Source organism: Anabas testudineus, chromosome 3, assembly GCF_900324465.2.
Source record: "Anabas testudineus chromosome 3, fAnaTes1.2, whole genome shotgun sequence".
NCBI lineage: Eukaryota > Metazoa > Chordata > Actinopteri > Anabantiformes > Anabantidae > Anabas > Anabas testudineus.
Genome location: NC_046612.1, coordinates 4,059,558 through 4,086,836, shown reverse-complemented (window position 1 = coordinate 4,086,836; position 27,279 = coordinate 4,059,558). Strand labels below are relative to the sequence as shown.

General features: G+C 42.9%; 1 protein-coding gene across 1 annotated transcript in view; it reads right to left on the bottom strand.

Moving 5' to 3' along the window:
- kif26ba (kinesin family member 26Ba) overlaps nt 1-27,279 on the bottom strand; it is a 74,331-nt gene that overhangs the window by 11,649 nt on the left and 35,403 nt on the right. The window contains 8 exon segments of the mRNA XM_026378380.2: nt 114-285; nt 2,089-2,293; nt 2,398-2,584; nt 3,715-3,831; nt 4,157-4,302; nt 7,354-7,447; nt 8,165-8,380; nt 20,840-21,047. Of these exon segments, the coding sequence (XP_026234165.1) occupies nt 114-285; nt 2,089-2,293; nt 2,398-2,584; nt 3,715-3,831; nt 4,157-4,302; nt 7,354-7,447; nt 8,165-8,380; nt 20,840-21,047 (1,345 nt within the window).

The following is a 27,279-nucleotide window of genomic DNA, read 5'->3' as shown; positions in this document are numbered from 1 at the left end:
AGTAGTTCTCTATCTTGAACTTGACAGTATCTAATGTAAATGCACGTAAAGTTTTATGTTTTTTTATAAGATAAAGAGAAATGATCTAGCAACAAGGTTCGAAGGAAACTCACCACTGTCACTTTAGTTTTCTTCTTTTTCATGCGAAGGACGCGGGAAGCAATCTGGATGGTGGAAAGGGTTTCTGAGAAATCTCTGGGTGAGGCAGAGATGTGAGCAATCATGGTGGTCCGGCAGTTCATGTTGCCTAGCGACTCCCTTAGCAACATGGTCAGCTTGCTATCCCTGGTAACACACACACACACACACACACCGAGATGTGAGCATTAAAAACACATTAAACATACACACACTCACTGAAACATGACAAAACTGGTCGATTTCCTGACAAACGCCCACATGAGTCTGACATTTGATTAATGAGGATTATTAATAGCTCGTCTTAGTTGCAAGACAAGATGGACAGCATGCTAATAGTCAATGTTATAATTACACGGCTCTAAGCTAATTTATTCATATAAATACAGCTTTCAAAAGGCAAAGCTAATGGTGATAATTGATTAAGTTTATTGATTAACGTTGCTAAAACCCAAGAAGTGCTTTAATCTAGAATTCCTATTCTAGATTAAAGCACAGAAAGTCTTAAAAGAAGCACTCTGGATATTATGTAATCTAATATTGGGAGATGATCTATCTCCCAGAGAGAGTTTATAAGCAGATGGGAGAGTAAAACTAGGCTGTGTGTTTAAGAAAAGACTTTCTCTTGGGTGGGCTACTGCAATCATTCATACCCTTTTGTGTGTACGTGAGGCCTGCAGGCTGATACTGAGCACAGCTCCACTGTGGCCCAATACCTCATGCTGCTGTCCCCCTTTTCTAAAAACACAGCCAGGAGGCATGTCTCACAGACATATGTGTGCATTCACGTACGCACTCGTACGCACTTCTGTCTTGACCTCCTCTTTCTCATTGGTGCTTCTCTTTTCTTTTTCCTCAGTTCGGTGCCCCGGGCCTCAACAAACTCTCCTCTCTCTCCCACGATCTATCTCTATCTCTTGATACCGCTCCCTGAGATTAATGTAGGTAAATTCATGACTCATGAAGTATTCATCTGCATGTTAATTCAAGTGCTGTGAATTTATTTGGATTAGATATTGGATTAGATCAACCTGTGCTAAACTTATTACCAGAGTTTGTGAGGGAGGACTGCTGTATTGTATTTAACGCTGTGCTCTCTATGATTAATAATAAATTCCTAGATCACCATGATAACAGGAAGCTAACATTAGGAACACAAGTTTGCAAAAAGTGAAGGCGTCTTTCTGAAGCAACTTTTCTCTGTGACCCTTGTGATTTCTGATGCTGTGGTGACTGTTATGTTGCAGACTTGCACTCTGTCTTCGTGGCAGCTACATGGCATCTGTCACAAAACTGGTCCAAATCCCGTCACATTCTGCCTGAGTCACTGCTGCCAAACCTAACTCATCGCAGCTTTGCTTACAGCTTCAGTGTTGGGAGGCAGGTTGTTTTGCAATGTAAATGCAAAAGCTGGTGATTAAATTAACCCAGCAAGGAGCACAAAGCTGCACAGCCTTAAGGAGAGTGGAGGAGGAAGGAGGATAGAAAAGAGAAATGTAGAGAAGGGTAAGATGAGGACATTTACAGTTTGATACTGTACTATACATACGATGTACTAAACATTATAACATCATTAGGGTTTAGTTTCCATTACATGTATTTGTATTTTCTACCCACAATCTCTGCCTACATTATCTGCCTCTCTCTCCTCCTCTCTCTCCCCTTTGCTCTTTTTGAGAGTCAGTTAACCAGCAAAATGACTGTGATGAATATGGAACAACAGCTGTTGTTGTTTATAACATTAAGTCCCTCAAACCTGCATCAACTTCTTTTCCTTCCCTTCTTCAACTCCAGATCATCCTGTTTTCCTCCTCAGCCTGCCCTTCACTGCTCCTAAGCCTTGTTTACTCTCCTACATCACTTCTATTTTAATGTTCTCTATTTTCAAAGCATCATAGCACACTTCTCTTCTCCTTTTACACACACATACTCCTGGACACTCCACCCTACTTGTATGGGATGTGTTTGCTCCCGTTGACCAGGGCCAGGATCACGTTGCCGAGGGCCGACAGAGAGAGGCACAGAGGGGCTGAGCTGGGCGAAGAGTTCTCCCTACTTTTTCCTCCTCCTCCTCCTCCTCCTCCTCCTCCTCCAAGTACTTTGACATCACAGCTACCCAGGTCCAACAGGTGGAGGCGACTGCGCCCTCCAGACACTAATAAAGAAGAGAAAAAGGGCCATGAATAGAGGAGACAGACGAATTACAAACAAATGAATCTTTAGAAAAAGTGGCACCGTGTCAAAACAAACTGTACTTACTCCCTCCTTTTCCTGTCTTTTCCATGCGATATTGATATATGTGTAACGTAAACAGCATATGGGAGTTCCTGTGTTCTTCTTCTGTGGTGTTAGGGCGCTGGCTGCTGTGGCGAGCTGCTATGGCTGCATCCAGAAACCAGGCTGCCTTCTCTGGCGTCGGAGCACGAAGTTCAGACTGGTTCTGGAGCTGGAAAAATGTGTGCAAAGAAAAAATGGTTTTATTTTATAAAAACATGATGAGGAGGCAGCATTGAGTGGTCATAGAGTAGAGAGGCAGAAAGAAGAGAAGGTAGCACCTCATTTTAGCTAGAAGCACTCAGTTTACCCTCCAACAAATGTCCAAACACTGATAATCGTGTGTACTATGAGGATTCAGCATGTAAGTAGCTGATTGGCACATTCTAATAGAGCATTTCTAATTTGCCTTGAGGTATGGAACAACGTGTGTGTGTGTGTGTGTGTGTGTGTGTGTGTGTGTGTGTGTGTGTGTGTGTGTGTGTGTGTGTGTGTGTGTGTCTGTGTGTGGTGCTGTAGGATATCATTACTGATGAGATTATGTCAGATTAGTTAAGGATTATACAGATGTGCTTGTATCAGCCCCTCTAATCCTATACACATATACGTGCACATTCTCCTGCATCCTCTGGCAACAAGGAGCCTTTTGTTGTCTGAAACGTTCAGATCAAAGTCGACTGTTTAGCAATCAGTAGTTCTAAATGATTATTTAAATAATAAAAAACTAGAATAGGGCAAATACACACTGGGGTATCCAGGAAGACATCAAGAAAATGGGATATACCTATGATCAGGTAGAGAAAGACCAAAGGACCAAACCGTTCTACTTTACTTGAGTGTTTCTGCTACTTTTTACTTCACTTCACTAAGTTTTAGACATAAATATTTTACTTTTACTCCACTGCATTTTGCATATTTCCTCTAGTTCCACTCATATCTAATTAATAAAACAATAACAATACAGTATACCTATCCATGTTGTGAAATTCACAAGCAAAGTAAGTAAGATATTCTTAGTTCACGTCTTCAGTGCAGTTCTTTCATTCTGATGTAGCCAGTCAGAAGTAAAACCACCAGATAAATGCATCTATCCCTGAATCTGGTCTTTTAAAAAATGCGCTACATGTTTGTTTGCATACTAAACCAAGGTGAGTGTGTGTACAAGCATGGACACTCACAGGATTTAAACGTCATCAGTCACACTACTCTAAAAAAATATATACAACTGTCAGTTCATTGTGTGCATATTTGAGTGTGTGTGTGTGTGTGTGTGTGTGTGTGTGTGTGTGTGTGTGTGTGTACCTGCATGCCACAAATGGGGTCCTCACATAGATACACTCCAGGTGACTGTCCGTCCTGTAAGCTGCCTGTAGCTACTTCTGACAGCAGGTCCTTAAGGTTCTCCTCTTTTCCCCAAACCTGCACAAACAACACACACAAGTTGAGTGATGGTAATCTTTTATATTTGGTCAAAATCTTTTCCCAGATTGATCCATGACTAACTTAAACCTGCATTTATAAAATCTTATTACAGAGAAGTCTTTACTTGAGATGACAGTTTAAAATACATAGTTATAGGCAACTGATGTCACATACTATATTGTTAGGGCTAAGGTTTCTGCCACTACTACCTAGACCAGAAATAGTTAGTGTTGTCCTTTCCTAAATGTCTAACTATCAGTATTGGCACCTTGTCAAGTCTGCAGGGAACGTTTCAAATTGAGGTCTCATCTGTAGCACTGACCTCGACTGCAGAGACACGAACAGAGAAGCGTGCTCCTGTTTTCTCTTTCCTCTCATTGATGAGCTTAAACAGCCAGGAGATGGCACAGGGGATTATTCCCAGAGTCTGCAGGGAGTCATCACGGCCAATCATAGTGTATGATTTGCCTGAATGAGACAGACAGAAAGACAACACAGACGAAGAGGTGAACAAAAAGATGGAGATGCATCAAAAAGAACATAATCAAAAAACAACAACAATAAAAAGACTCCCAGGGAAAAAATAGATGTGTGTGTTGTAAGGATGCATGTGTATATGGAGCATCCAGATCTGTCCCTCTGAGTCACAAGATGATGATTACCCCGAAACACACACACCTGCTCTGACTGTCAGGAGTGGGAGATCAAACACACACCAACACAAAGCCATATGTCACACCTAACAATCACATCGACACGAACACTTACACAGAGGACATCAAAAGCCTGACTCCTGTGTTGCAGGGTAGAGAGACGTGTGTGATTTGTTCTGAGATAGGAATGGAGGAGAGGTTGTCAGCTGCACTGTAATTTTACATTGTTCCCCCTCAATGTTTCCTGGAGCATCTAGACATGTAGACTATCAAAACAAACGTGCATTTCATGACTTGTGACAGAAGAAAATCATGAAAAACTGAAGGAGAAATAGTAAACGAGCTCCACAATGAACGTCATATTAGCACTAGTACTACCATAGTACTATTCAGATGGTCATCACAGCTCTATGTAATATCACTGTGCAGGCCAGTGTGTATGTGCAGAAGTCTTAAATTACACATCTGCAGTATGTAAGTGTATGTGTCACTCTACTGTGCTTCCTTCTCTTCTGACTACCGCAGGCTGTCAAGATGTGGTCTGCTGGCTGTCTGCTCCACTGACTAACACAACTCTGCAACAAAGTGATGCTACCCTACAGGCGATAAAGCGTGTGTCCACGTCTGTGTCGTTGATATATATTCCAGGTAATTGGTCTCATCACGTAGCGGTGTTGATGCTGTCAGCAGGAAAATGAACAAGGCAGCAGCACTGTATCATAAGTTTAAACACAAGCACACATGAGCTTATGCAGACACACACTCACTCATCATTACTAAAATAATGATCCAGCAAGTCGCCCGAAAGCCGATAACAAAATACACGAGAAATGTTTTAAAGCCAGGTGACTGAGTTAGTGTGCGTTCCTGAAGTTCATCCATTTATTCACAGTCCTTGTTCTTATTCAATGAAAACTGTGTTACTCTTGTCAAAGTGTGAACGTGTGTGTGTACATGATTAGACTTGTCTCTGAGGTCCCCCATATGTTTCTACAGCCAAGGGCCACAGAGCCAAAGATAAATGCTCATTGTGTTGCGTACCCCAGATTTTAATTAGAAAAAAGGTAATGCCATTATAATACAGTATCATTAAGGTCCATAGCCTTAGGTGATAGTACAAAGTATGATCTCATCAGCTGCTCAAACTGAAATCAGCAAGGTCAGAGCTTCACCATAGCATTAATATAACAGTAAACTTGATTGAAAGCACAAACTCTGTTTGATGGATTTCTCAATTACTCAAAAGGAATTGCAGGATCAAAGCCAGGAGGCTCAGTTTTATCATCAAAAGCAATTAAACGCTGACGATCAGTGGTCTATTGTGGGGGCGCATTAGGGATTTTAGTTCCACTCATCATCTTATTACACAGCTTGAATGATTGTCATGAATCATGACACAGTAGGCTTCTTCATGTGTCAATATTTGACGGCTGACTGAAAGCATGTAAACATGATGAGATGCAAAACACTGATCTAGACAGGCTGTCTGATGTGTATGCCATGCTGGGTTAGAGTCTTAGGAGAGCTATGGAGATTATGTGAGTATGTGTCTGTCTGTTTGTTTGAGTGGTAGGCAGGTCCTTGTCTCTGCCCACTCTTTAATGGTCTTGTTTGCATATCTGTAAGGAGAATTCGTGTTTATTACATTATTTTGGATCTGGTCATCATTCTTATTCCTGTCCCATGTTTTTCCTGTGTAAACAGGGATCATCAACGTTACAGGTGCTGCTCGTTTTCAAGCCTTTTTGTCATAATCACACTTTTACTGAGCAGCTGTAAAACTGGAGTCTGAATTCGATTCATCCCACAACATTTGAAAACTGTAGAACTGTTTATCCCATTCATGTGTGCAGGGATTCTACAGAAAGTCAGCTGACTCCTCTGGAGAAAGTCTCCAGTAATGGGCATGTTCTCCAGTGCACATTGACCCAAAACAACAGAAGCCTGTTGAGACTTTTTTGGCACATGCACCTATGATGAAACCAATTGTGGAAAAAAAAAACATAATAATTAACGGAGCATCATTTTGGAACATGGCATCCAGTTTTCTTAACAGCAGACAGAAGATATGAAACAAAGGCATAGGATGGAAAACGGATTGATTGTGATATACTACAAAGATCTCCAGCTGGACTCTAACCACAGTTAGTTAATCTAAACTTGTCTTATTATAAACTGATAAATGAATTTACCTTTACTGCAGGTTTTTGCAAGAAACAAATTTCCTGCACCTTCTCCACAAGGAAACACGGTGGTTTTCATGCTGTTGTTACATAAAACGTCATCACTGTTTGTTCCAGTAAATGGTTCAGCTGTTAACACTGGAGAGTTCCCTGCTGAGCTGCAGCAGCATTTTCACTCTCTGCCTCTGTTGTCTGCCAGCAGTTCAAGGGGACTTAGAATCTCCAACTGGATATATGAAGATCACAAGCCAAGAAGGATAATACTGCATGTACAGGGATGAACACAACAGGGGTTGACCCGGAGTTTAAGAACATGTCTGTATGTTGGTGTGCGTGTGCGGTGGGTCTTTGTTTGTGCCAGTGTGCATGCGTGTGGGTTCAGACATGTTGCAGTGTGCAGTAAGGGGTCCTGACCTTTTTTAAGACAGCTTCTCTAAAAAACAGCTTCAAAAGGATTAAGTAGAGAGAAGGGGAGACAGAAACACAGAGCAGACTGAGACTGCTTTCAGCTTCAGCAGACACTAATCCTCTTCCTTTCTCTGAAAGATGAGGACCAGTGGAGAGAGAGAAGAGTGAAAGACCGACGCTCTGACGGTCAGACACACACACACCAACTAAAGATGACTCACAAGCCGAACATGCTCTGATTTTGTAGTCTGCGAGCACTTGTGTGTGAGTTTTACCCAGTTTGGAGTGTCCAAAGCAGAAGACACAGCCATCTGCTCCATTCACCACCGACTGAATCACCTCGGCAACGGTTCCCGCACACACCTCCGCCTAGCAACAGGCATCAGAGAGAGAGAGAGAGAGGGCGATAAGGTAAAAGGAAATCATAAAACACCTCACATGATCACCTGGGTTTGGGTCTGAGTGACATACGGATTAATCTAGATATAAAAATCAAACATATTTAACTTCCTGTCACCGAGGCTGTTTTCACACGGTGTGATCAGAATGGGAAAATGTCATGTTATTCCAGGTCAGAAATGTTTGTTCATTATCCCCATTGCAGCATTTTAACCCTACTAGATAAACAAAAACACACTTTTTGCAACCAAACATAAGTAAATTACTGTTTACTGTTCCTTTTGCATCATGTAGCAGTTAATTCATTGAAACTTGACACAACACTGTATGATTATCTCCTTTTAATTATTGAAATTGTTAAAGGAGTGTTGTGACATTTTGGAAAACATATTAGCTATCAAGTGAGATGTGAAGTGTCGGGTAGCTTTAGCTTAGCTAAGCAAAAATGTGTTAAACAGAAATAGATTCATCATGTAGCATCCAGGTCACTACGTGATGGGGATTCGTCCAAGCAGCCTAGTAGCTTCCTACTTAGCAGCAGTTACATGACCGATACCGATCTTCTCATCTACTTTGAACTTGTCAAGAAAGGGAATTTGCATATTAACTATTCCTCTAGTTTGTTGACATTTTTAGCCATGTGGGAGAAACCGTAGCCTTCAGATGTTCTTTGTCTTCTCAACCCACCTGAGAGGCATCAGGAGGGAAGGCGGCATCAAACGTGAACATCTTTGGAGGCACCTGATTGGCTCCTGCCCTTTTCTGGCAGGTAGTGCTTGGTGTCTGATTGGCTGAAGGGTCCATGATGGTGATCTGTTTCTTCCTGGGATCCACTTTGAGGAAAGAACTGGACTCAGCGGGATCTGACTGAGACACTGGGCACACACGCACCATCACTTTCACCTGAAGATACAGAGAACAGATATTTAAATAAAGATGAGTAAGGATGTGTGCAACTTTCTCCTTCAACCAACACAACACATACAGAGGTAGAAGAAAATCCTCCAATAAACAAGAGTCTACACTGTTGAAATCAACAGACACAGAACATTAATTAAAACAGTTCAAATTATACTTCAGCAAAAAGTTAGAGCTTGGAAAACGGATTCTTTTTAACACGATATCTCTGAAGCTCCCTGGAGATCACTTGTCTGTCAGCGTATCTCGCACTGTTCTCATTCTCATGCTGAATTACCCATTTCTTCCTTAATGTCGAGACACTTTGATTTTTGTTCTGGGGAAACCTGCCCAACTCGAAACTATAAACAGATCTGATGGTTTTGAAAGATCGTTGCCAGAAGCCAACTGAACTCATCTGCACCTTAGTCGTGTCTACTGATTCCTAAAATTCAGCTTTTCGCTTCTTTTAAGACATACACGAGTATGCACATGCTCTCTTTCATCACCTTGTTCACCCTAAGTGCTTCGTCTCCACCTTTTCCTCCTTCACGTGTCAATCTTTAGTTCCTCTCCATCCTAAATCCCTTTTTTCTCTCTACCTTCAGCTCACTGCAACATGTCAAACACTTGAAATGCACGAGTCCTGTTTCAGACTTCTCTCCTCCTCCCATTCTTTCCTTCCTCCCACTCCTGTCACAAACTGTTTGCAGTTGCAGTTTTATCACCTGACAGCTGTTGTTGATTTCTTTGATATGCGATGAAGCAAAAGGCTGCGTCATCAAATTTAAGTCTGACACAGAACATTTGAACACATAAACAACATTTTGCTTTGTCAGGTAATGATGTTTTAAAGTTTGCAGTTCTTTCTGGCAGTTTATTGTTGTTCTCTGTTGCTCTCCTTCTCTGGCTCATCTGGGTAAATTAATCTTTGCCTCTCTGTCGTTTGATCTCACTGCATATATTACCGTCTGATTCAGGCTGTTTGTCTTTCTCTTTCCATATTTGTCAATAAATCTTTCTTCCTTCTCTATGCTACAGCATTATCCCGAAGATTTACGCCAGATCTTCTCTGCTGACAACTGGGAGAGGGGCTTGGTGGAAGCGGAGAGTGTCAGGTACTGTGAGTGCTTTACGGATATGGTCTTAACCGCACCAACTGTCTCAGAGACTGATCTGAGCCATCCACAGCAACAAATATATTTGATATTTACACTGGGACATCGGAGGGATTCTAAAGTGTGTGGGGATAGCAATTTGCTATGTGAGGTTGTTTACCTTTAGGAGTTAAGCTCTACTTTGAAGACAGATTTCTTTCTGTCATTCTTTTCTTCCCCGTACATCTCTGCACCTTTCTAACATCAACTGAAGTATCACAGTCGCTGTGATGACGTCTGGACACACACAAAATGAAGATTTCAATGGGCAGATGCTTTTTATTCCATTTTTTGTTCTAGTTGGAGTTTGCATTTTCTCCCCATGTCTGCTTGGGTTTCCATCAGGTGGTGGCTACCTTAATTTGCCCATATATGTGAATATGTGCATGAATGGTTGTCTGTCTCTACCGTAGTTGTCAGCCTCTCACCCAGTGTCAGCTGGGATTGACTATAACAGGATAAGAAATATAAATAATAATCAGATTGAACTAATATGCTTTTATTTCTATAGATGCAAACAAAAGTTCTCTTATTTTGAAATGTAATAAAGATATATTTGGGCCCTGAGAACTAACTTGATTTTTACTACTTGATGCTTTTAGTTCCTGCAGGACTATTTAGTCAGACAGTCACTTCATTCACAAACACACCTACTTCATCTTCTTCTACTAACATCCCCTCAACTGTAGTTCTTGCTGAAAGAGTGCACTAACTGCACATATTCCTCACCCACATCATTTTTTATGTCAACATTAAAAGAAAGACTTTTGGTGCTTTGCATTTGCTGAATGCTACACCTACAGGGCCAGGTGTTAAACATACAATATCATATTTTATTACTTCCTACAAACAGAGCAATCAAATCAAAGCATGTATGGATCTGCATAAAGTAAAACTGTAACGGATGGAACAAGCTGAGTTTCTATGGGGTTCAGTGTAAGTTCACAGTAAATTACACTTTAAAATATTGACAGCAGAGAATCTGTAAATTGTTATGGACAAGATAGTTTAAGGCATGTCAGATGCAAAAAGCTGAATGACTAACAAACAGCAAAGTGTCTGACAGTATACAATACACAGGCTGACAGGCAGAAGATATGCAACTCCTCATCCTGACACTCTTGACGTTATGAGTTGACAGAAACTGCATGAATGCATCATTAGTTTTGGCCTCTGCGTGACTAGACTGTCGTTTCAGGAGGAGTTATACAACCTGGAGTTCAGACCTTGAAAGGACACACATCCTAAATCCTAAGTGAGGATGCAGTAGCTGTGTGTGCCCTGTCTTTCACCTGTGCATGCTGGCATAGGCCTCTAGACCCTGGAGGTTTTTGAGTTTAGGAATCAGCAGGATAATCATGATTAAATGTGCTAACTCTACTTTAATTCATTGTTTCAAGTCTATTTCTGTGAGTGTTATACCACAGTAGAATAAACAAGGTCGGGCTTCATGTTGACAGGGTTCAGTGGTGTGAGGTAGATGAAAAAGAGACTTGTTTTTGTGGCTCTTAAGAGGCAGGAAGAAAGATCCTTTGTCTGTTTGCTTGTTAGCATGTATGAATCATCAGCTGAAGTGTGATTCTACAATGCGCTTCCAGTTAAATACCACCATGAGAATATGAATCGCTCAGTAATCCCGAAACACTCCAAACTCCATGGCACTGACAATGAAGCAGTCACAGGAGAAAAACAAGACTGATAGTGATTTAAAAGATACTGTTATGAACAATCCCATCAGCTCTGAACATGAATGTGTTGATTAAAAAACAGGTAAACGGTGAATACAAGTCAATGACATAAAGGAAATGATTTAAAAGATAATATTTAGTGTTTTAACTGAGCACCAATTAGCCACAACATTAAAACCATCTGCCTAATAAATTGAGGTCCCTTGTCTACCACAAAAGCAGCTCTGACCAGTTGAAGCATGGACTCCACAACACATCTGAAGAGATCCTGTGTTATTTAGCAGCAAGATGTCAGAAACATTTTCTTTACATCCTGTAAATTGTGAGGGAGGTCCTCCATGATTGGACTCCCATAGTGCATCCTGGTGCAGACACACCCAGCTATCCACACAATGTAAAAGAAGCCCACCTTCCCCCATTGCTCCATGGTTGAGTTCTGGTGCTGACATGCTAATTACAGGTGCTTTTGGCAGTGGACAGGGCCTTCGTTGACACTTTACCCATTCTGCAGCGATGTATCTCCTTACATAGAAAGCTGTCATGATTACGCGTTCTGACACATGTCGATCATGGATAAGACAAGCTACCATTCACTCAACATGCACATGAGTGAACCTTGGGCACTGGCTAATTGCTGTAAGTGTCTGTCAGGTATTGGAAATGTACAACAGTCTATTTTCCCGTTTGCACTTAATGTTATTATTAATATATGTTCCTCGCACGTGAAGCAATTTTCTTTAGAAGACGTTTGAAAATCGGTGCCTTTTTTGGTCCAAATTATTTGCTATTAATTATTTCAAAGCCCTGGGGCAAAGAGCCAAAAGCATCCAAAACAAGGTCATGTTCCACTGAACGAACTCACCTCGAATTTTATAAGCATTTTATAAAAAATAAATAAATAAAAGCAACTGCAAGAAGCTTGTAACTAATATAGTGGCAAGTAAAAAGGCAAATACAATTCTAAGAGTGCTTACTATGTTTCTGTTTATATGCACATTTCTCTGTCTCGCTCTTTATCTGTCACATACACACACACACCTACAGTAATGCAACACATTAACAGGCTTTCCTTTGGTTGCATCATTAAATGACCACAGGCCATTTAAATAGTTGGTTCAATAAATTGTGTATGTGTGTGTGTGTGTGTGTGAGAGAGACAGAGAGAGCGAGACAGAGTTTTTGTCTTTCTCAGATCAAGTTAATTGTACGTCTGTGTGTCTGTGTGCAAATTTAAAAGTACCCATAACATCTGAATACAATAAATACGTAACCTTGTTGACCCGGGTTAACTAGGATATTTAGGGTTAATCTCAGGTCAAGAGTTTGTGTTTAAAAAAGAAATGCTACTACAGCACTAAAGAAACAAACAGCACATGCTTTCTCTCTCTCTCACACACACACACATTTAGATCCACTGCTACGCCCTCTCCTGACCCCAATAAAAGAGCCCATCACATCAGTAAGAGCCTGGGAGGAAGGATTTTGCCATTGCGTGCTTTACAAGGCATATCTCATAAAGTCCCCCCGAGAGCCCATTACCTCCTCATGTCTGAGAGTGTAAAAGGGTTAAGGTGTGTGTGCGTGAATGGGAGTGAGAGTGAGGTAAAAATGGGGCCACAGCACTATTACAATATTGAGGAAGTCAATTCCTCTTATGTTGTTTTTAACTATCAGCGTTTCACGGTGATGACCACAAACAACAAACAGGCACATTAGAAATCCCTTCTTAGAGCGATCTGACTGTAAGTAAAACAAATAAAATCAATTATATTCTGTGCAAAACTACAGTATGATTCAACTAATTTCAACCCAAGGTTTAAGGAATGCACTTTTCATTCTGGCTATGGCTAATTGCAGTGATTAATCTGCATGTTCGTACAGTAGGTGCTTCATCTGGAGCCAGATGTATACGATGCAAACACAGGTTGTCTTTTAATTTTTGAAATCTACACAACTTTTTACTCTCAATTGACTCAAGTTGCATCTTTCAGGTGAATGATGAATGAGACCCTGCAGCAGTGACAGAAATATGTACTGGATTAGTACGAGTTACAGACAGTGTCAGTAAAACTTTTTTGCTGACCTCTAATCGCTGATGGAGCAGACACAAGTATTTATACACAAATGGTGTCAGTGGAAATGAGACTTGTGCATGTGTGCCTATTTCTACAGTGACTGAGATTTAACAGAAAATGTATGGAAAGCCTAAAAGACCAAAAACACATAACTGACACCTGCAGACACCTGTTTGTGCATAAATTTCCCGTTTTTTGGCCTTTTTGGCTTTGAATTATTATATTTTGGGTTTTGTGCAGAGAAATGTTTACTAGTGATTCTACGCAGGGTTTTATGTCTCTAACTTATAGATATGTGAGCTTTAATGTCTACATTTATATAACTTCACCTTTTGGTTGTCAATGCTCAGCACTCCGTGGAACATTTAAGCCTGAGTCCTGTTTATCTGCATATCTATATGTGTTATCAAACCCACACCCACAGTACTCTCAGAGGATCCTTGGCCTAGTTCCACTTGTGAATCAATCCATGTGGCGCAGCCAGTATGAAATGCAGACACTCATATGCAGGAAGAACCCACAGCTAATGGACTCTTTGTCCTGCTTGATGAAAAATAAAGACGGGAAAGTGTTAGAGATGTTTATTTAAGAAAAGAAAGATGAAGGGAAATACTGAGAAATAGGTCACTAATAAGTCTCCGGTTACTAACACAACACTCTCACAGTGATCTCACACTCTATCCATCTCTTGATCCCTTCATATCCCTCTCTTCATCTCTTTCTTTCCCTCCTCTAATTGTTCTCTCTATTCGACTCTCTGCCTTCTACGTTCACAGCACACATTTCCTTTTTCAGACTCTCTTCATTGTATGTTTGAGAAAAATGGTATTGCTCGAAATCACTGTCCACCCACTCCATTCACTCCCTTCCCTCTTCGGCTTATCTCCCTCCTCTCCCTGTCTAACTTTCTCCCTTTTCCTCAGTGCAAATGACATGGGAAATCACAGTTTCTGTTTAATATCTGCTCTACACTTTCTTCTTTTCTGTCATACTTGATGCTGCAGTAAGCATTCATGAATGTGCAGAGGAGCTGAAAAAACAAGACAAGACGCTAGAAGACTTTTTCTACCAAGACTTCTATTGTGTTTGAGAACAATTCATATACAGCACTAGTATATGTATATGGGCATATACAGCATATGTCCTGTTTTTAAAATAGAAAAGCTTGGTTTGCTTTAAAATTCCTGTGCCACTGTGTTTGACATACAGGTCTCAAGATCATGCATGAACGATCTTGGGAGTTCGTTCCCATGCTTTAAGGTGAATGACATGACATACAGTCACATGTTTTTCCTGGGAAACTGGCCTGACTCCTAAAACACTTCAGATAAAGAGCCTTCTGTTCCTCCACTGTACTGTATACACCGAACTGAGTCACAGTCAACTCTTTGAGCCAATTTAGGTGAAGGAATTCAGCTAAACAGCAACAAACAACCCTGAGCTGAGAGAAGATTGTTCAATAGCTGCTCGCTGCAGTGCTTCATTGCTATTGGCTGCAAAATCAATAAGGAACTGAGACTGAGCTCTAATTGGTTCCCAAACACTGCAGAAGCACACATTTGAGGAAACCCCTGTACATAGAGAGATACAAACATTATATGGGAATAGCACGTTCAGGCTTCGAATCAATTCTAATTTCAACTAATTTATTCATTGTAGCTCCACTCACAGTACCGTCTATGTCAGCTGTGCTCAGCTGGACATACTGAGATGTTAGGGCCACTATTCTACAGATAGGAATGCTAAAATAACAGTCTTTTCATTTTATTTAACATGCAGTAGCAGTGCTGAACAGCCCACGTTATCTATGCAACACAACAAAATTAAATGTTAGTATAAATGCAGATTCGGACAGTCAGTATTTAACATTAAGGAATGTGGCTGCTCCTTTTCTGCATTATTGTCAGTTTCTCAAAAAAAGGCTGATTGGGCTTATTCCTTTGTTCCATAGGCCTCCATTAAGCCGCACTGTTGCACTAGATGACATGTTCTGTCATTATGTGCACTGTTTATTTTGAGTGAATCCCACATACAGTTCGCCCTTCTCAATGTATTCATCCACAACCAAAAATAGTCACCTACTAATGCACTATTTACTCTTGCTTTAGGTTGCCGAAAACTGCAGCTTTAGGAAATTACTGTGTTTTTTCTTGAAGATGTGATCCATTATTTAAGAGTTACAGACTTGAAAATAAATGGACTTGGGCTGAAAGCCGCAGACAGGATAGGAAAATCAGAAGGTAATGAGAGGAGGACTAACACATTGTTGGTTTTGGTCTTTTCATGGGATTTGTTGACAGTAAGGAAATGCCAAAACTAGGATTAACCCAGACCAGACATGATGAGCAACAGTTGAAAGTTATTATAAGTATACAATGGTAATGGTGCATTAAAGTAATTATGGGGCAGCTGCAGTTCTGAAGATAAAGCAGCTTGTCCACTAACTGCTTGGTTAGTGGTTCAACCCCCACACTAAACTATTCTTCCAGCCCAAGTCTGGGTGTATGTTTCCTCACTTGTAAGTCACGTTGTATAAAGGTATCTGCCTAATGACTAAATGTAATGTAACCGTAGTTACTTAATAGGTGACTGTAATCATTACTGGACTATATCGTCTCTCTAAACACTGAGAGAAGATGGATAAACAATGGATAAAGATAAGTCGCCATTCAACTGATCCCCTTCAGTTATCAATACTGCAAGTATTAAGCTTAAGGAGCACCAGCTCAACTGTCTTGTAAGGTTGTGAACTGTTGGAGTTCTATGCATCATAATAAAATGTACCACCAGTTGCTTTCGTGTTTTGCTAGTTGCCAGTTGCATCCTTCAAAACAAACTATTTTGCAATTATTTAATAGAGAGACAGAGGCATTCCTTCTATGTCTAAGTAAAAAGTAAAATGTGAAACACACTAAAAGTGAAAAACACGAAGACCACAGTGGGAAAGAGTAAAGTGTGTGTTTGTGTGTTTGTGTGTGTGTGTGTGTGTGTGTGTGTGTGTGTGTGTGTGTGTATCAGTCACTTGCTGCAGCTCTGCCAATACTGACAGCATTAATATTTCAGCTATGAAGTGGAACAAAGTGATTCCCATAACAGATTCACTCCCTCATTTAGATACAACTCGTGGACACACAGATAGGCATGAAGACACAAACGCCCGTGGAAAATATACTTGCACATTCTCACTAGTGGCACAGACGCATGCAGCCTGTGGCCTAACAGGGATCGTAGCTGCTATTAAAAATTGATTAGCTGTCATAGTGTCATTTTCCCCCAAGGTCAAGTCGCAATCTGTGAGGGTGGATGCGTGTGTGCAAAAATAATTGCTGCAGAGATGAAAGAGGCGGGAAAAAAACGGCCATAGCCCTCTGTTGTCATTCAGATATGGAGAAGAGCAGATAGACAAAAGATAAGACTTAAGATAAGACACTGGAAAAGAAAGATAGATGGAGACGTTATATGAAGAGAAGTCCTGCTACCAGGTGACTTTTTTATATCTGCTGTGTGAGGTCGTACAGAGACACAACAGGGCTTTAAACTAAATGCTGCTGATGTTAATCAGGCGTTAATGTTAATGCAATTAGTTTATTACATAACACTAAACAGTCGCCCGAGGTTCACCACCGGCCAGATTATGTTTCTAAATCATTTAACCTGAAGTTAAAGACACCTTCCAGCCATCGTTCATCATTTAACCACTGGCTTTTTTGGGGGAAAACCTTGACTGATTTGAAGAGATGACAGCCATCCCACTTTAGATGATGCAGCTCTCTCTTCTTGAAATATGGAGTTAATTGGAAATCCTAATTGGTTTTGCAGATATTTGGACTTGATGGTGAAAAAGGGGATCACCTGCATTTACTACAACCAATCCAGAGGGGAATGGTTCCAACAAATTTCATCACAATCCATGCAATACTGCAGTACCTGTGTACATACAGTATTTGAGTAGTGATAATATCTGTAAAGCTTAATTTCCTTGACTGATGCGTATCTCCCCCGGCAGTCAATGGTCTGAGAACTCCCACCTGGCTGATTTGATTAAAGCGAGAAGGAGCTTACCAACAACACGCAGAGCGGCAGTGTGTATAGAAATAACAGAGGGGAGTTTGAGATACAGGCGCCACTCAAGACGCCACTCAGGATCCTATTTAATTTGACATCCCTAGATGGAATAAGGCTGAACTCTCACTATCTCTCGCTCTGTCTCCCTCTGCAACATGCACACACACAGTGATATGTCTGACCTGTGCAGGTTGATTTCCCCTGGCTTTAAATGTGATGTCTCAGTCTGTTTTGGCCATATTAACATCTGGGAGAACAGTAACCCCCCATCACTCTCGCAGACAAGCCCATGTATTCTGCAGGATGTATTGTACACACTTCCACCAGGGGCTTAGCTGCTTCCTTGACATCTTTCATTGAATGCTGTAATCCTATGAATTTGTGAGCATGCAGGCCTGTATGTGAGTGTGACTGTGTGCAAATGCCATTTCAGCAGGGAGTATGGGAAAGAGCAGACCCCTGCGGCAGGTGACATTTTTACTGGAGAAATGTCACCACAGCCATTTTCTTCCCATATGTTTGTGCGAGTGTGTGTGTGTGTATAGGGTGCTGTGGGTCTGTTTGATTAGGTCTTGGCAAGCTTCAATTGATTTCACAGGAGCAGCTTATTATGTTCCAAACATTAGAATATCTTCTGGCCTTGGTACCACTTCCTCTCCTTCTTTCTTTTGTTTCCTGCTTTTTCAAATCACAGGGACTCCTCCTCGGTAAGGAAGACAGGTTACAGTGGGAATTTATAGTGTTGATTTCAGAATTTGTGATGTTAACAAATAGGATCTGGCTTTTCTGAGCAGAAAGCCTGGAAAAAGAAGTTGGTCTGGCTATGTCCAAACCAAATCGCTATAAATAATGCTTCTGGCTATCTAACTCTCTACAAATAAGCCTATTTTTCAAGTATGTTAGCAATTCTGTTAACAGTGAATTAAATATATGAGAAATACTGGAGGTTTTAAGGATAGGAAGCCTACTAACATGGGGACAGAAGTTGGTGCATTGCTAAAATGACTAATCACCTTAGTCAAAGGTCGACTGTAACACAGATCACACTAGAATTATTGCTGAAAGAAGCCTGCATGACTGTGAAAAAAGCTGGGTGTCTGACAGTTGTAATTCAACAACAGCCGCAGCAGACATTTGTACTCAGCAGGGCGGGCAAAACGCTGATCAACTCCATCACAAGATCACAGAGGATAATAGCGTGAAGGAACAGGAGAGAGAAATGATATAATAGGACAGAAAGAGTGTGTGATGGAGGATGTTGTGAATGTGGTTTCTAATATATAATGTAAATGGGGTTTGTATAATGTATAATAAGTATTATTTGGCTGTTGTGTGTGAGCGTGCTTGTAATTATCTGAGTGTGAATCTGTCTCCCTGACAACTGAGGAGACATCTGTCACCTCCATATGGAGACAAACGGTGATGGAGGTTGAACTGAGCGACTAATAAACCTCAATATATAAAATTATCGGCTATGAAAATACGAAACAGCTAAATTGAAATGATGCAGAGATTTGGAAAATAAATGTAACCTACACGTGAGGTGTGACAGAGAAGACTGGAAACAAGCGCCACATATCACAAATCTGCAGTTTGTGAAATTCAGACAAAGCAAAACTCAATCGCTGTTGAATTAGGATTAATTCCATTTTATATTTTATTATACTATATACAGTATTTTCTCTGCATTAAAATGTGTGTGTCTGGCTAAGGAGTCATTCTGGATTAATTTAATAAGTAACATAACTCCATCTCATTGCAAAGTTAATTGAATTGACATGAGTGACTGGGTTTGTCCTCTCATCTGCTATTTAATATAAATGTCACACACACACCGTCACACATTTTATTATAACTTGAAGAAAATTACATGTTGAGGAATAAAAGGTAGTCAAATGAATGCAATGTGTTTATGTCCCTCTCTCTTCCTTTGTCTCTCTCTGCTTATTCACATTAGATTATGCAAAAAAAGCAAAAGTGAAAAAAATATAATCACACAGACAAGAATCAACTGGCACAGTATGCATACCCAGCTGTGAAGCACTCTCACAATATAATACTCACACCTACTGTATGTGTTCATATACCTAAAAACACACCTAACACGTGTGGGGTCCCTTTGCTTTTCTATATGGGACGCTCGGTTTGATTTTGTCCACCATACTCGTTCATTCTGTTGCAGTGAGGACACACACACACACACACACACACACACACACACACACACACACACACACACACACACACACACAAACACATACCCAGAGTCAGCAAGCCTCTCATTCAAACTGTGGAGGAGGGGGCACTAAAAACTCATTACATGGACGATCAATATTGCACACACTTGAGAAGCATGGAACCCCTCTTCATCCACAACACACACACACACTCACAGAGGTTTCATCAGCGGCTGGCTGCGGTGACAGATGACTTTTGTCAGTCTGAGGTGCGTTACCATGGTAACCGTTAGGCTACGTCTCCGTGTGGTACAGCAGGGGTGAAACACACTCACACATACCCGTAGACACATTTAGATAAACTGGCAAAGGTCATGATAAAATGCTACAGCTCAATATTTTAGCACATTCCAGTACTCTGTGGTCTGCATTGACACTTAAACCAAATCACTTTAACTTGTTATTGGAGTTCAGATACCACTGGAACCTGGACTACACAGGTCAGACATGTTCTCATCAAGATTTCAAAAGGAAGATGAGTCTCAGTGTTAACTGAGACGAGACACTTGCTGCACAAGACAATTAATGGTTAGCGAGTGATGATGTGTCTGTGACTTTTTAAATGTAAAAATACATTTCTGCTCGACAACAATGATGTCAGGAATCCAACACCAGCAGCAAAACTCTCCATCCCTGAATCTCAAATCAACTGTGAAACAGGCAGTATGAGAAAATACACAGTTAATAAATAAATAGATAAAGTCCATCTTTTGCCAGCAGATCACTACAAGTAACTATGTCTATGGTGCAGTAAACAAAGGACACCCCCAACAAACCTTAAAGTTAATTTTTAAAGTCACTGTTGTTGCAGAGGGAAGTGTCTGATCCAGCAGCAGCAGCAGAGCACAACACACTGAAAAGACCAGAGGAGGATAACCGGCTCCAGCCAATAGAGGAAATAAATTGTAAAAGGATTATTACTCATTATTATTCATTAATCTATTCATTGAGACTGATACGACAGCTAGGGTTTGTGACATGTAAGCTTTCAAAGAATTTAATGCTGCACTGGATCTGAAATTCAAAATTCTGCAGACTCTGCACATCATTAAATACAATAAGCTGATGTTTGTTAAAAACACAAAACTGATGTTTAAAACCCATTATATTGTTGATCACGGGTATCTCTGATTGAAGCCACGAGGAACATTCATGTAAAAGTGACCAATGTGAATGAAATCAGACTGATGAATGCAGAAAGATTCTGTTCTAAAAAATGTTTTAACAGATATTTTTCCGTTACCTTTCCGAGTCCTGGAGTATCTTTGACTTTATTGGCTGCACGGAGAAGGCAAGGTGGGGCTGGAGGCGGAGCCGTCAGCAGGGCGGAGCTGAAGTTGGTGGGGAACAGAGGTGGGTCACATGATGGTGATGATGACGACACTGGGGCTGCGAGTGTGGCTGTCTTCTGCTTCTTCTTCTTGGACGCTAAGTTTAGCTTTTGCGCAGCTCTGAGAGAGGAAGAAGAAAGAGAAGCCAGTCGGTCAAATCAGCGTCACCACACATTATCACTGCAAAAATACTGGCTTTAGTGGATGAATACAGTAAAAGGAGATGTGGAAGGATAGGAAGGATGATGGCTGTGCACGCACACACGGGTCTATAATTACATCCGTATATTTTACTGCAGTACAACCATCACAGATATGCTAATTGCAGAAAAGAACTTGATTACACTCCTTTCAACACATGTACGCACACATGCATGTATGCACTCATACTGCTTCTTACATACATATGTAGCAACATCTGGATAGGGAGTGGTTCATTTGCTTTCTTGCTGCTCAATTCCCTGCAGCATTCACCTCAAATATTGTTTATACCCCATCTTTCCTGCACTGAGACTCTCTTCACTTCTTCTCTCCTTTTAACTTTAACTTCTAAATCTTGTTTCTTTCGCCGTCTGTTCTCTCATTTCTTACTTCAACACAGAAAGTTCCTTCTATCTGCTGCTCTCAGCACAAGGGTAGTCCACATCATTTTTCAGTCTATAACTTTCTTGCTTCACTTCTAAATCTCTTTCATTTTCCCCAAGCAGAAATACCACATACCCACAGCTGAATGTCTGGTTTAACCTACATGAAAGGAAAGTTATTACCGAGCACTATAGTTTTCTCACGCCCTTTCTTTTGTCTTTGTCACAGCGTTTATCTGCAGGTTTATAGCCTGTTTGCTGTTGTATAATGTCCTTAATCCTGCTGTGCTGTGATGTGTTTGTGTCAAAAATAAGATTGAGTAAGAGCCATAGACTCTACTGGACATAATTATGCGATTTCATGTAATGGAGCTATGTTGCCGGGGGCTTAAGCCCCTGGTAGGGTCTCCCAAGGCAAACAGGTCCTAGGCGACGGGCCAGACTAAGAGCAGTTCATAAACCCCTTATGACGAGTGAAAGATCAAGGTCGGATACGTCGCCCGGATTGGCGTCACCGGGGCCCCACCCTGGAGCCAGGCCTGGGGTTGGGGCACGTAGACGAGCGCCTGGTGGCTGGGATCTCTCCCACGGGACCCGGCCGGGCGCAGCCCGAAGGAGCGACGTGGGACCGCCTTCCCGTAGGCCCACCACCCGCAGGAAGGCGCATAAGGGGTCGGTGCAGTGTGGATTGGGTGGCAGCCGTGTGGAGGTGCCTCGACAACCCAATCCCTGGACAAAGAATCTGGCAATTGGGACATGGAATGTCACCTCACTGGGTGGAAAGGAGCCTGAACTTGTGTTGGAGGTTGAGCGGTACCGGCTAGAGATAGTCGGGCTCACTTCCACACACAGTCTGGGCTCTGGAACACAACTCCTTGAGAGAGGTTGGACTCTCTTCTACTCTGGAGTTGCCCATGGTGAGAGGCGGCGGGCAGGGGTGGGCTTGCTTATAGCCCCCCAGCTCAGCTGCCATGTGTTGGAGTTTTCCCCGGTGGACGAGAGAGTTGTTTCCCTGCGCCTTCGGGTAGGGGATAGGTCTCTCACCGTTGTTTGTGCCTACGGGCCAAATAGCGGTGTAGAGTACCCAGCTTTCATAGGGTCTCTGGAAGGGGTACTGGAAGGTGCTCCGACTGGGGACTCTGTCGTCCTACTGGGGGATTTCAACGCCCACGTGGGCAATGACAGTGATACCTGGAGGGGCGTGATTGGGAGGAACGGCCTCCCTGATCTGAACCCGAGTGGTGTTTTGTTATTGGACTTCTGTGCTAGTCACAGCTTGTCCATAACGAACACCATGTTCAAGCATAAGGGTGTCCATCAGTGCACGTGGCACCAGGACACCCTAGGTCGGAGGTCTATGATCGACTTTGTGGTTGTGTCATCTGACCTCCGACCATATGTCTTGGACACTCGGGTGAAGAGAGGGGCTGAGCTGTCAACTGATCACCACCTGGTGGTAAGTTGGATCCGATGGCGGAGGAGGGAGCGGGATAGACCTGGCAGACCCAAACGTATTGTGAGGGTCTGTTGGGAACGTCTGGTGGAACCCTCTGTCAGAGAGGTCTTCAACTCCCACCTCCGGGAGAGCTACAATCAGGTCCCGAGGGAGTCTGGAGACATTGAGTCCGAGTGGACCATGTTTTCCACCTCCATTGTCAATGCGGCTGTTCGGAGCTGTGGCCGTAGGGTCTCTGGTGCCTGTCGTGGCGGCAATCCCCGAACCCGGTGGTGGACACCGGAAGTAAGGGAAGCCGTCAAGCTGAAGAAGGAGTCTTATCAGGCCTGGTTGGCCTGTGGGACTCCTGATGCAGCTGATGGGTATCGGCAGGCCAAACGTGCCGCAGCCCGCGCGGTCGCAGAGGCAAAAACTCGGACCTGGGAAAAGTTCGGCGAGGCCATGGAGGAGGACTATCGGTCTGCCTCAAGGAAATTCTGGCAAACCGTCCGGCGCCTCAGAAGGGGAAAGCAGTTTCCCGCCAACACTGTTTACAGTGGAGGTGGGGAGTTGCTGACTTCGACTGGGGACGTTGTAGGACGGTGGAAGGAATACTTTGAGGATCTCCTCAACCCCGTTGACACGGCTTCTGTTGAGGAAGCAGAGGCTGGGGACTCGGAGGTTGATTCGTCCATTTCCCTGGTCGAAGTCACCGAGGTAGTCAGTAAGCTCCTCGGTGGCAAGGCACCAGGGGTGGATGAAATTCGCCCCGAGTACCTTAAGTCTCTGGATGTTGTAGGGCTGTCTTGGCTGACACGCCTTTGCAGCATCGCGTGGAGATCGGGGACAGTACCTCTGGACTGGCAGACCGGGGTGGTGGTTCCTCTTTTTAAAAAGGGGGACCGGAGGGTGTGTTCCAACTATAGGGGGATCACACTCCTCAGCCTCCCTGGGAAAGTCTATTCCAGAGTGCTGGAGAGGAGAGTTAGGCCGCTAGTCGAACCTCGGATCCAGGAGGAACAATGCGGTTTTCGTCCTGGCCGTGGAACACTGGACCAGCTCCATACTCTCGCTAGGGTGCTCGAGGGTTCATGGGAGTTCGCCCATCCAGTCTACATGTGTTTTGTAGACTTGGAGAAGGCGTTTGACCGTGTCCCTCGTGGCATCCTGTGGGGGGTACTCCGGGAATACGGGATTCGGGACCCTTTGTTAAGGGCCATTCGGTCCTTGTATGACCGGAGTAGGAGCTTGGTTCGCATTGCCGGTAGTAAGTCAGACTTGTTCCCGGTGCATGTTGGACTCCGACAGGGCTGCCCTTTGTCACCGATCCTGTTCATTACCTTTATGGACAGGATTTCTAGGCGCAGCCAGGGGTCGGAGGGAATCCGGTTTGGGAATCACAGGATTTCATCTCTGCTTTTTGCAGATGATGTTGTCCTGTTGGCTTCATCAGACCGGGACCTCCAGCAGGCACTGGGGCGGTTTGCAGCCGAGTGTGAAGGGGCTGGGATGAGAATCAGCACCTCCAAGTCCGAGGCCATGGTTCTCAACCGGAAAAAGGTGGCTTGCACCCTCCAGGTTGGGGGGGAGATCCTCCCTCAAGTGGAGGAGTCTAAGTATCTTGGGGTCTTGTTCACGAGTGAGGGAAATAGGGAGCGTGAGATTGACAGACGGATTGGTGCATCGGCAGCAGTAATGCGGTCGGTGTACCGGTCCGTCATGGTGAAAAAGGAGCTGAGCCGAAAGGCAAAGCTCTCGATTTACCGGTCAGTCTACGTTCCTACCCTCACCTATGGTCATGAGCTTTGGGTCATGACCGAAAGGACAAGGTCGCGGATACAAGCGGCCGAAATGAGTTTCCTCCGCAGAGTGGCTGGGCGCACCCTTAGAGATAGGGTGAGGAGCTCAGTCACCCGGGAGGAGCTCGGAGTAGAGCCGCTGCTCCTCTGCATCGAGAGGGGCCAGTTGAGGTGGCTTGGGCATCTGTTTCGGATGCCCCCGGGACGCCTCGTAGGGGAGGTTTTCCGGTCCTGTCCCACCGGGAGGAGGCCCCGGGGAAGACCCAGGACACGCTGGAGGGACTATGTCTCTCGGCTGGCCTGGGAACGCCTCGGTGTCCCCCCGGAAGAGCTGGAGGAGGTGTCTAGGGAGAGGGAAGTCTGGGCATCTCTGCTAAAGCTGCTCCCCCCGCGACCCGGCCCCGGATAAGCGGAAGAAAATGGATGGATGGATAGGAAAAATATTCTGGATGTATTTCTTTCTTTGTGATGTAAGAAGCCACAATGTGTCCTGACAATCTTAGTTACATGCACTGGCAGTATTAACAAGATGATAAAAAAATGCCTCTAACAGCCCTGTCAGGGTGTCCTGCTCTGTGCAGCTTTAATCTATCCTCATACATACTTCTAAGATTATAAAGAGAGAGAGAGAGAATTTTTGCGATGACACTCTCTCTGTCAAAGAGCCATATTCTCACACCATTGGCTTTCAATTAACTGCAGCAGGTTACAGAAATGAGTGTGAGGAGGAGAGACAGCCATAGAAGGGGAGAGAGAGAGGGAGAGAAAGGAAGACAAGAAGGGGCAGTGCAAAGAGGGATGAGGAGAAGAAAGGATGAGGGAAGTGGATTCAGTGACCCATAGAAGTATGAAGCATTTCACCATGTGAGTAACTGTCCCAGGAGATCAGTGTGTAGGTGTGTTTGTGACTCTAAATGTGTGTGAGCGCTTCACAAGAAGAAGAACCACTAATTGGTTTTTCACTGTGTGAAAGCTAAGCTTACTTACATATTGCAGCAAATGTGATCAATTACACGTTTTCTTATTATATCGCTGTCACACCTAAAAACCTCCCCTGAAGCATGGAGATAGATGTGCAGCATTAATGCCGTGCAAGTGCATTCATTTACTGCATCTTAACAATCCTAATGTTATTGCTATAGATGAATTTGAAAATCTACGATTTGCTCACATGGAAAAGCTGCAGCGTTTGCTGCAGTGGAGGCTGAGGAATGATGATGGATTCATGCACAGTTACTCTGCCGCTGGAGATTCCTATATGTACAGCAGCTTGCAGCAGAGGACCGTCCTGCTCTTTTGTTCTTATACACTTTATAAAAGAGATTCTCTTATATATAAAGCTTTTTTTGGGGTATTCCTGTTACCCTCTTCTTCCACACTAACTGATTTAATCTAAGGCACAATTCAGTCATGGTAGACACACACACACACAGACACACAACCTAATTGGTAGCTTTTAATGACAAGTGGCCTGGGATTTGGCCAAGTGGATCTGTTCCAATCAAACCTTGAAGTGAAGGCCACTTGTTTTCCCATCTATCTACTCAATCTCTCTATCCATCAGCTCTTCATCTGTCACCCCATCCTTTTATCTGCCCCCTCCCGTCCTCCATTAACTACATTCATCCCATCTATTCTTCTCTATCCTTCAATTCCGCTTATTCTTTTCAATTTAAATCTCTTTTCAGTCCATAACTATCCCTTATCGTTCCCTCTATTGTATTCGTCTCCTCATTATATTTATCCTTTCATCCTTTGCCTTCTTCCCTGCCCTCCATATAGCCACCCATCCATCCCGCCATCCATCCCACCATCCTTTCAGCCTTCCTTACATGTATTGATCCCCTTCATCCATCAATGCCTCCCGTCCCCTCTGTCCCTTCATGTGTCTCTCTCTTGTTAAAAAGCAGTGCAGGTCACAGATAGCACAGCCACTTACATGCTGTTGCTTTGTTTTCTTCTCCCTTACATACAATTACAAACACTAACACTTGACGTATACAGTTCAAGACTAAAACCCAACAAACACACAAGAGTCACACAGAGACACAAATGCACAGCGCTGATTTATGACTGGTGTCCCTCGGCTGGGTTGTTGCCTCAGTAGCTAATTACATTCTATTTAACAAGTCGTCAGTGGAGGAAGATACAGGAATGGACAGAGAGTGATGTTGTGGTTGTGTGTGTTTGTGTGTGACATGGAGGGTCAGTAAGACTGGCGTGGACAGAGAACTGACACTATCTATCAACACGAACATTTAGAATCCGATTTACACACTACCTACTTCCTACTACGACGCCATCTTACACGCCGCACTGCAATAGCACACAGGCCTATGCAATAAAATATTAATACATCAATACTGTGGCACAACAGTGCATGGCCTGACATCATATCATATTTTGGACTGTGCTTAGGGATATGAAAAAAGAAATACAATCCCAGTAACACTAATACTAAAACGTTATCTTACAAAATAAAGGACACATGCAAAGGGTTATCTGCTCTGATGTAATTAGGCACTTGTTTTGAA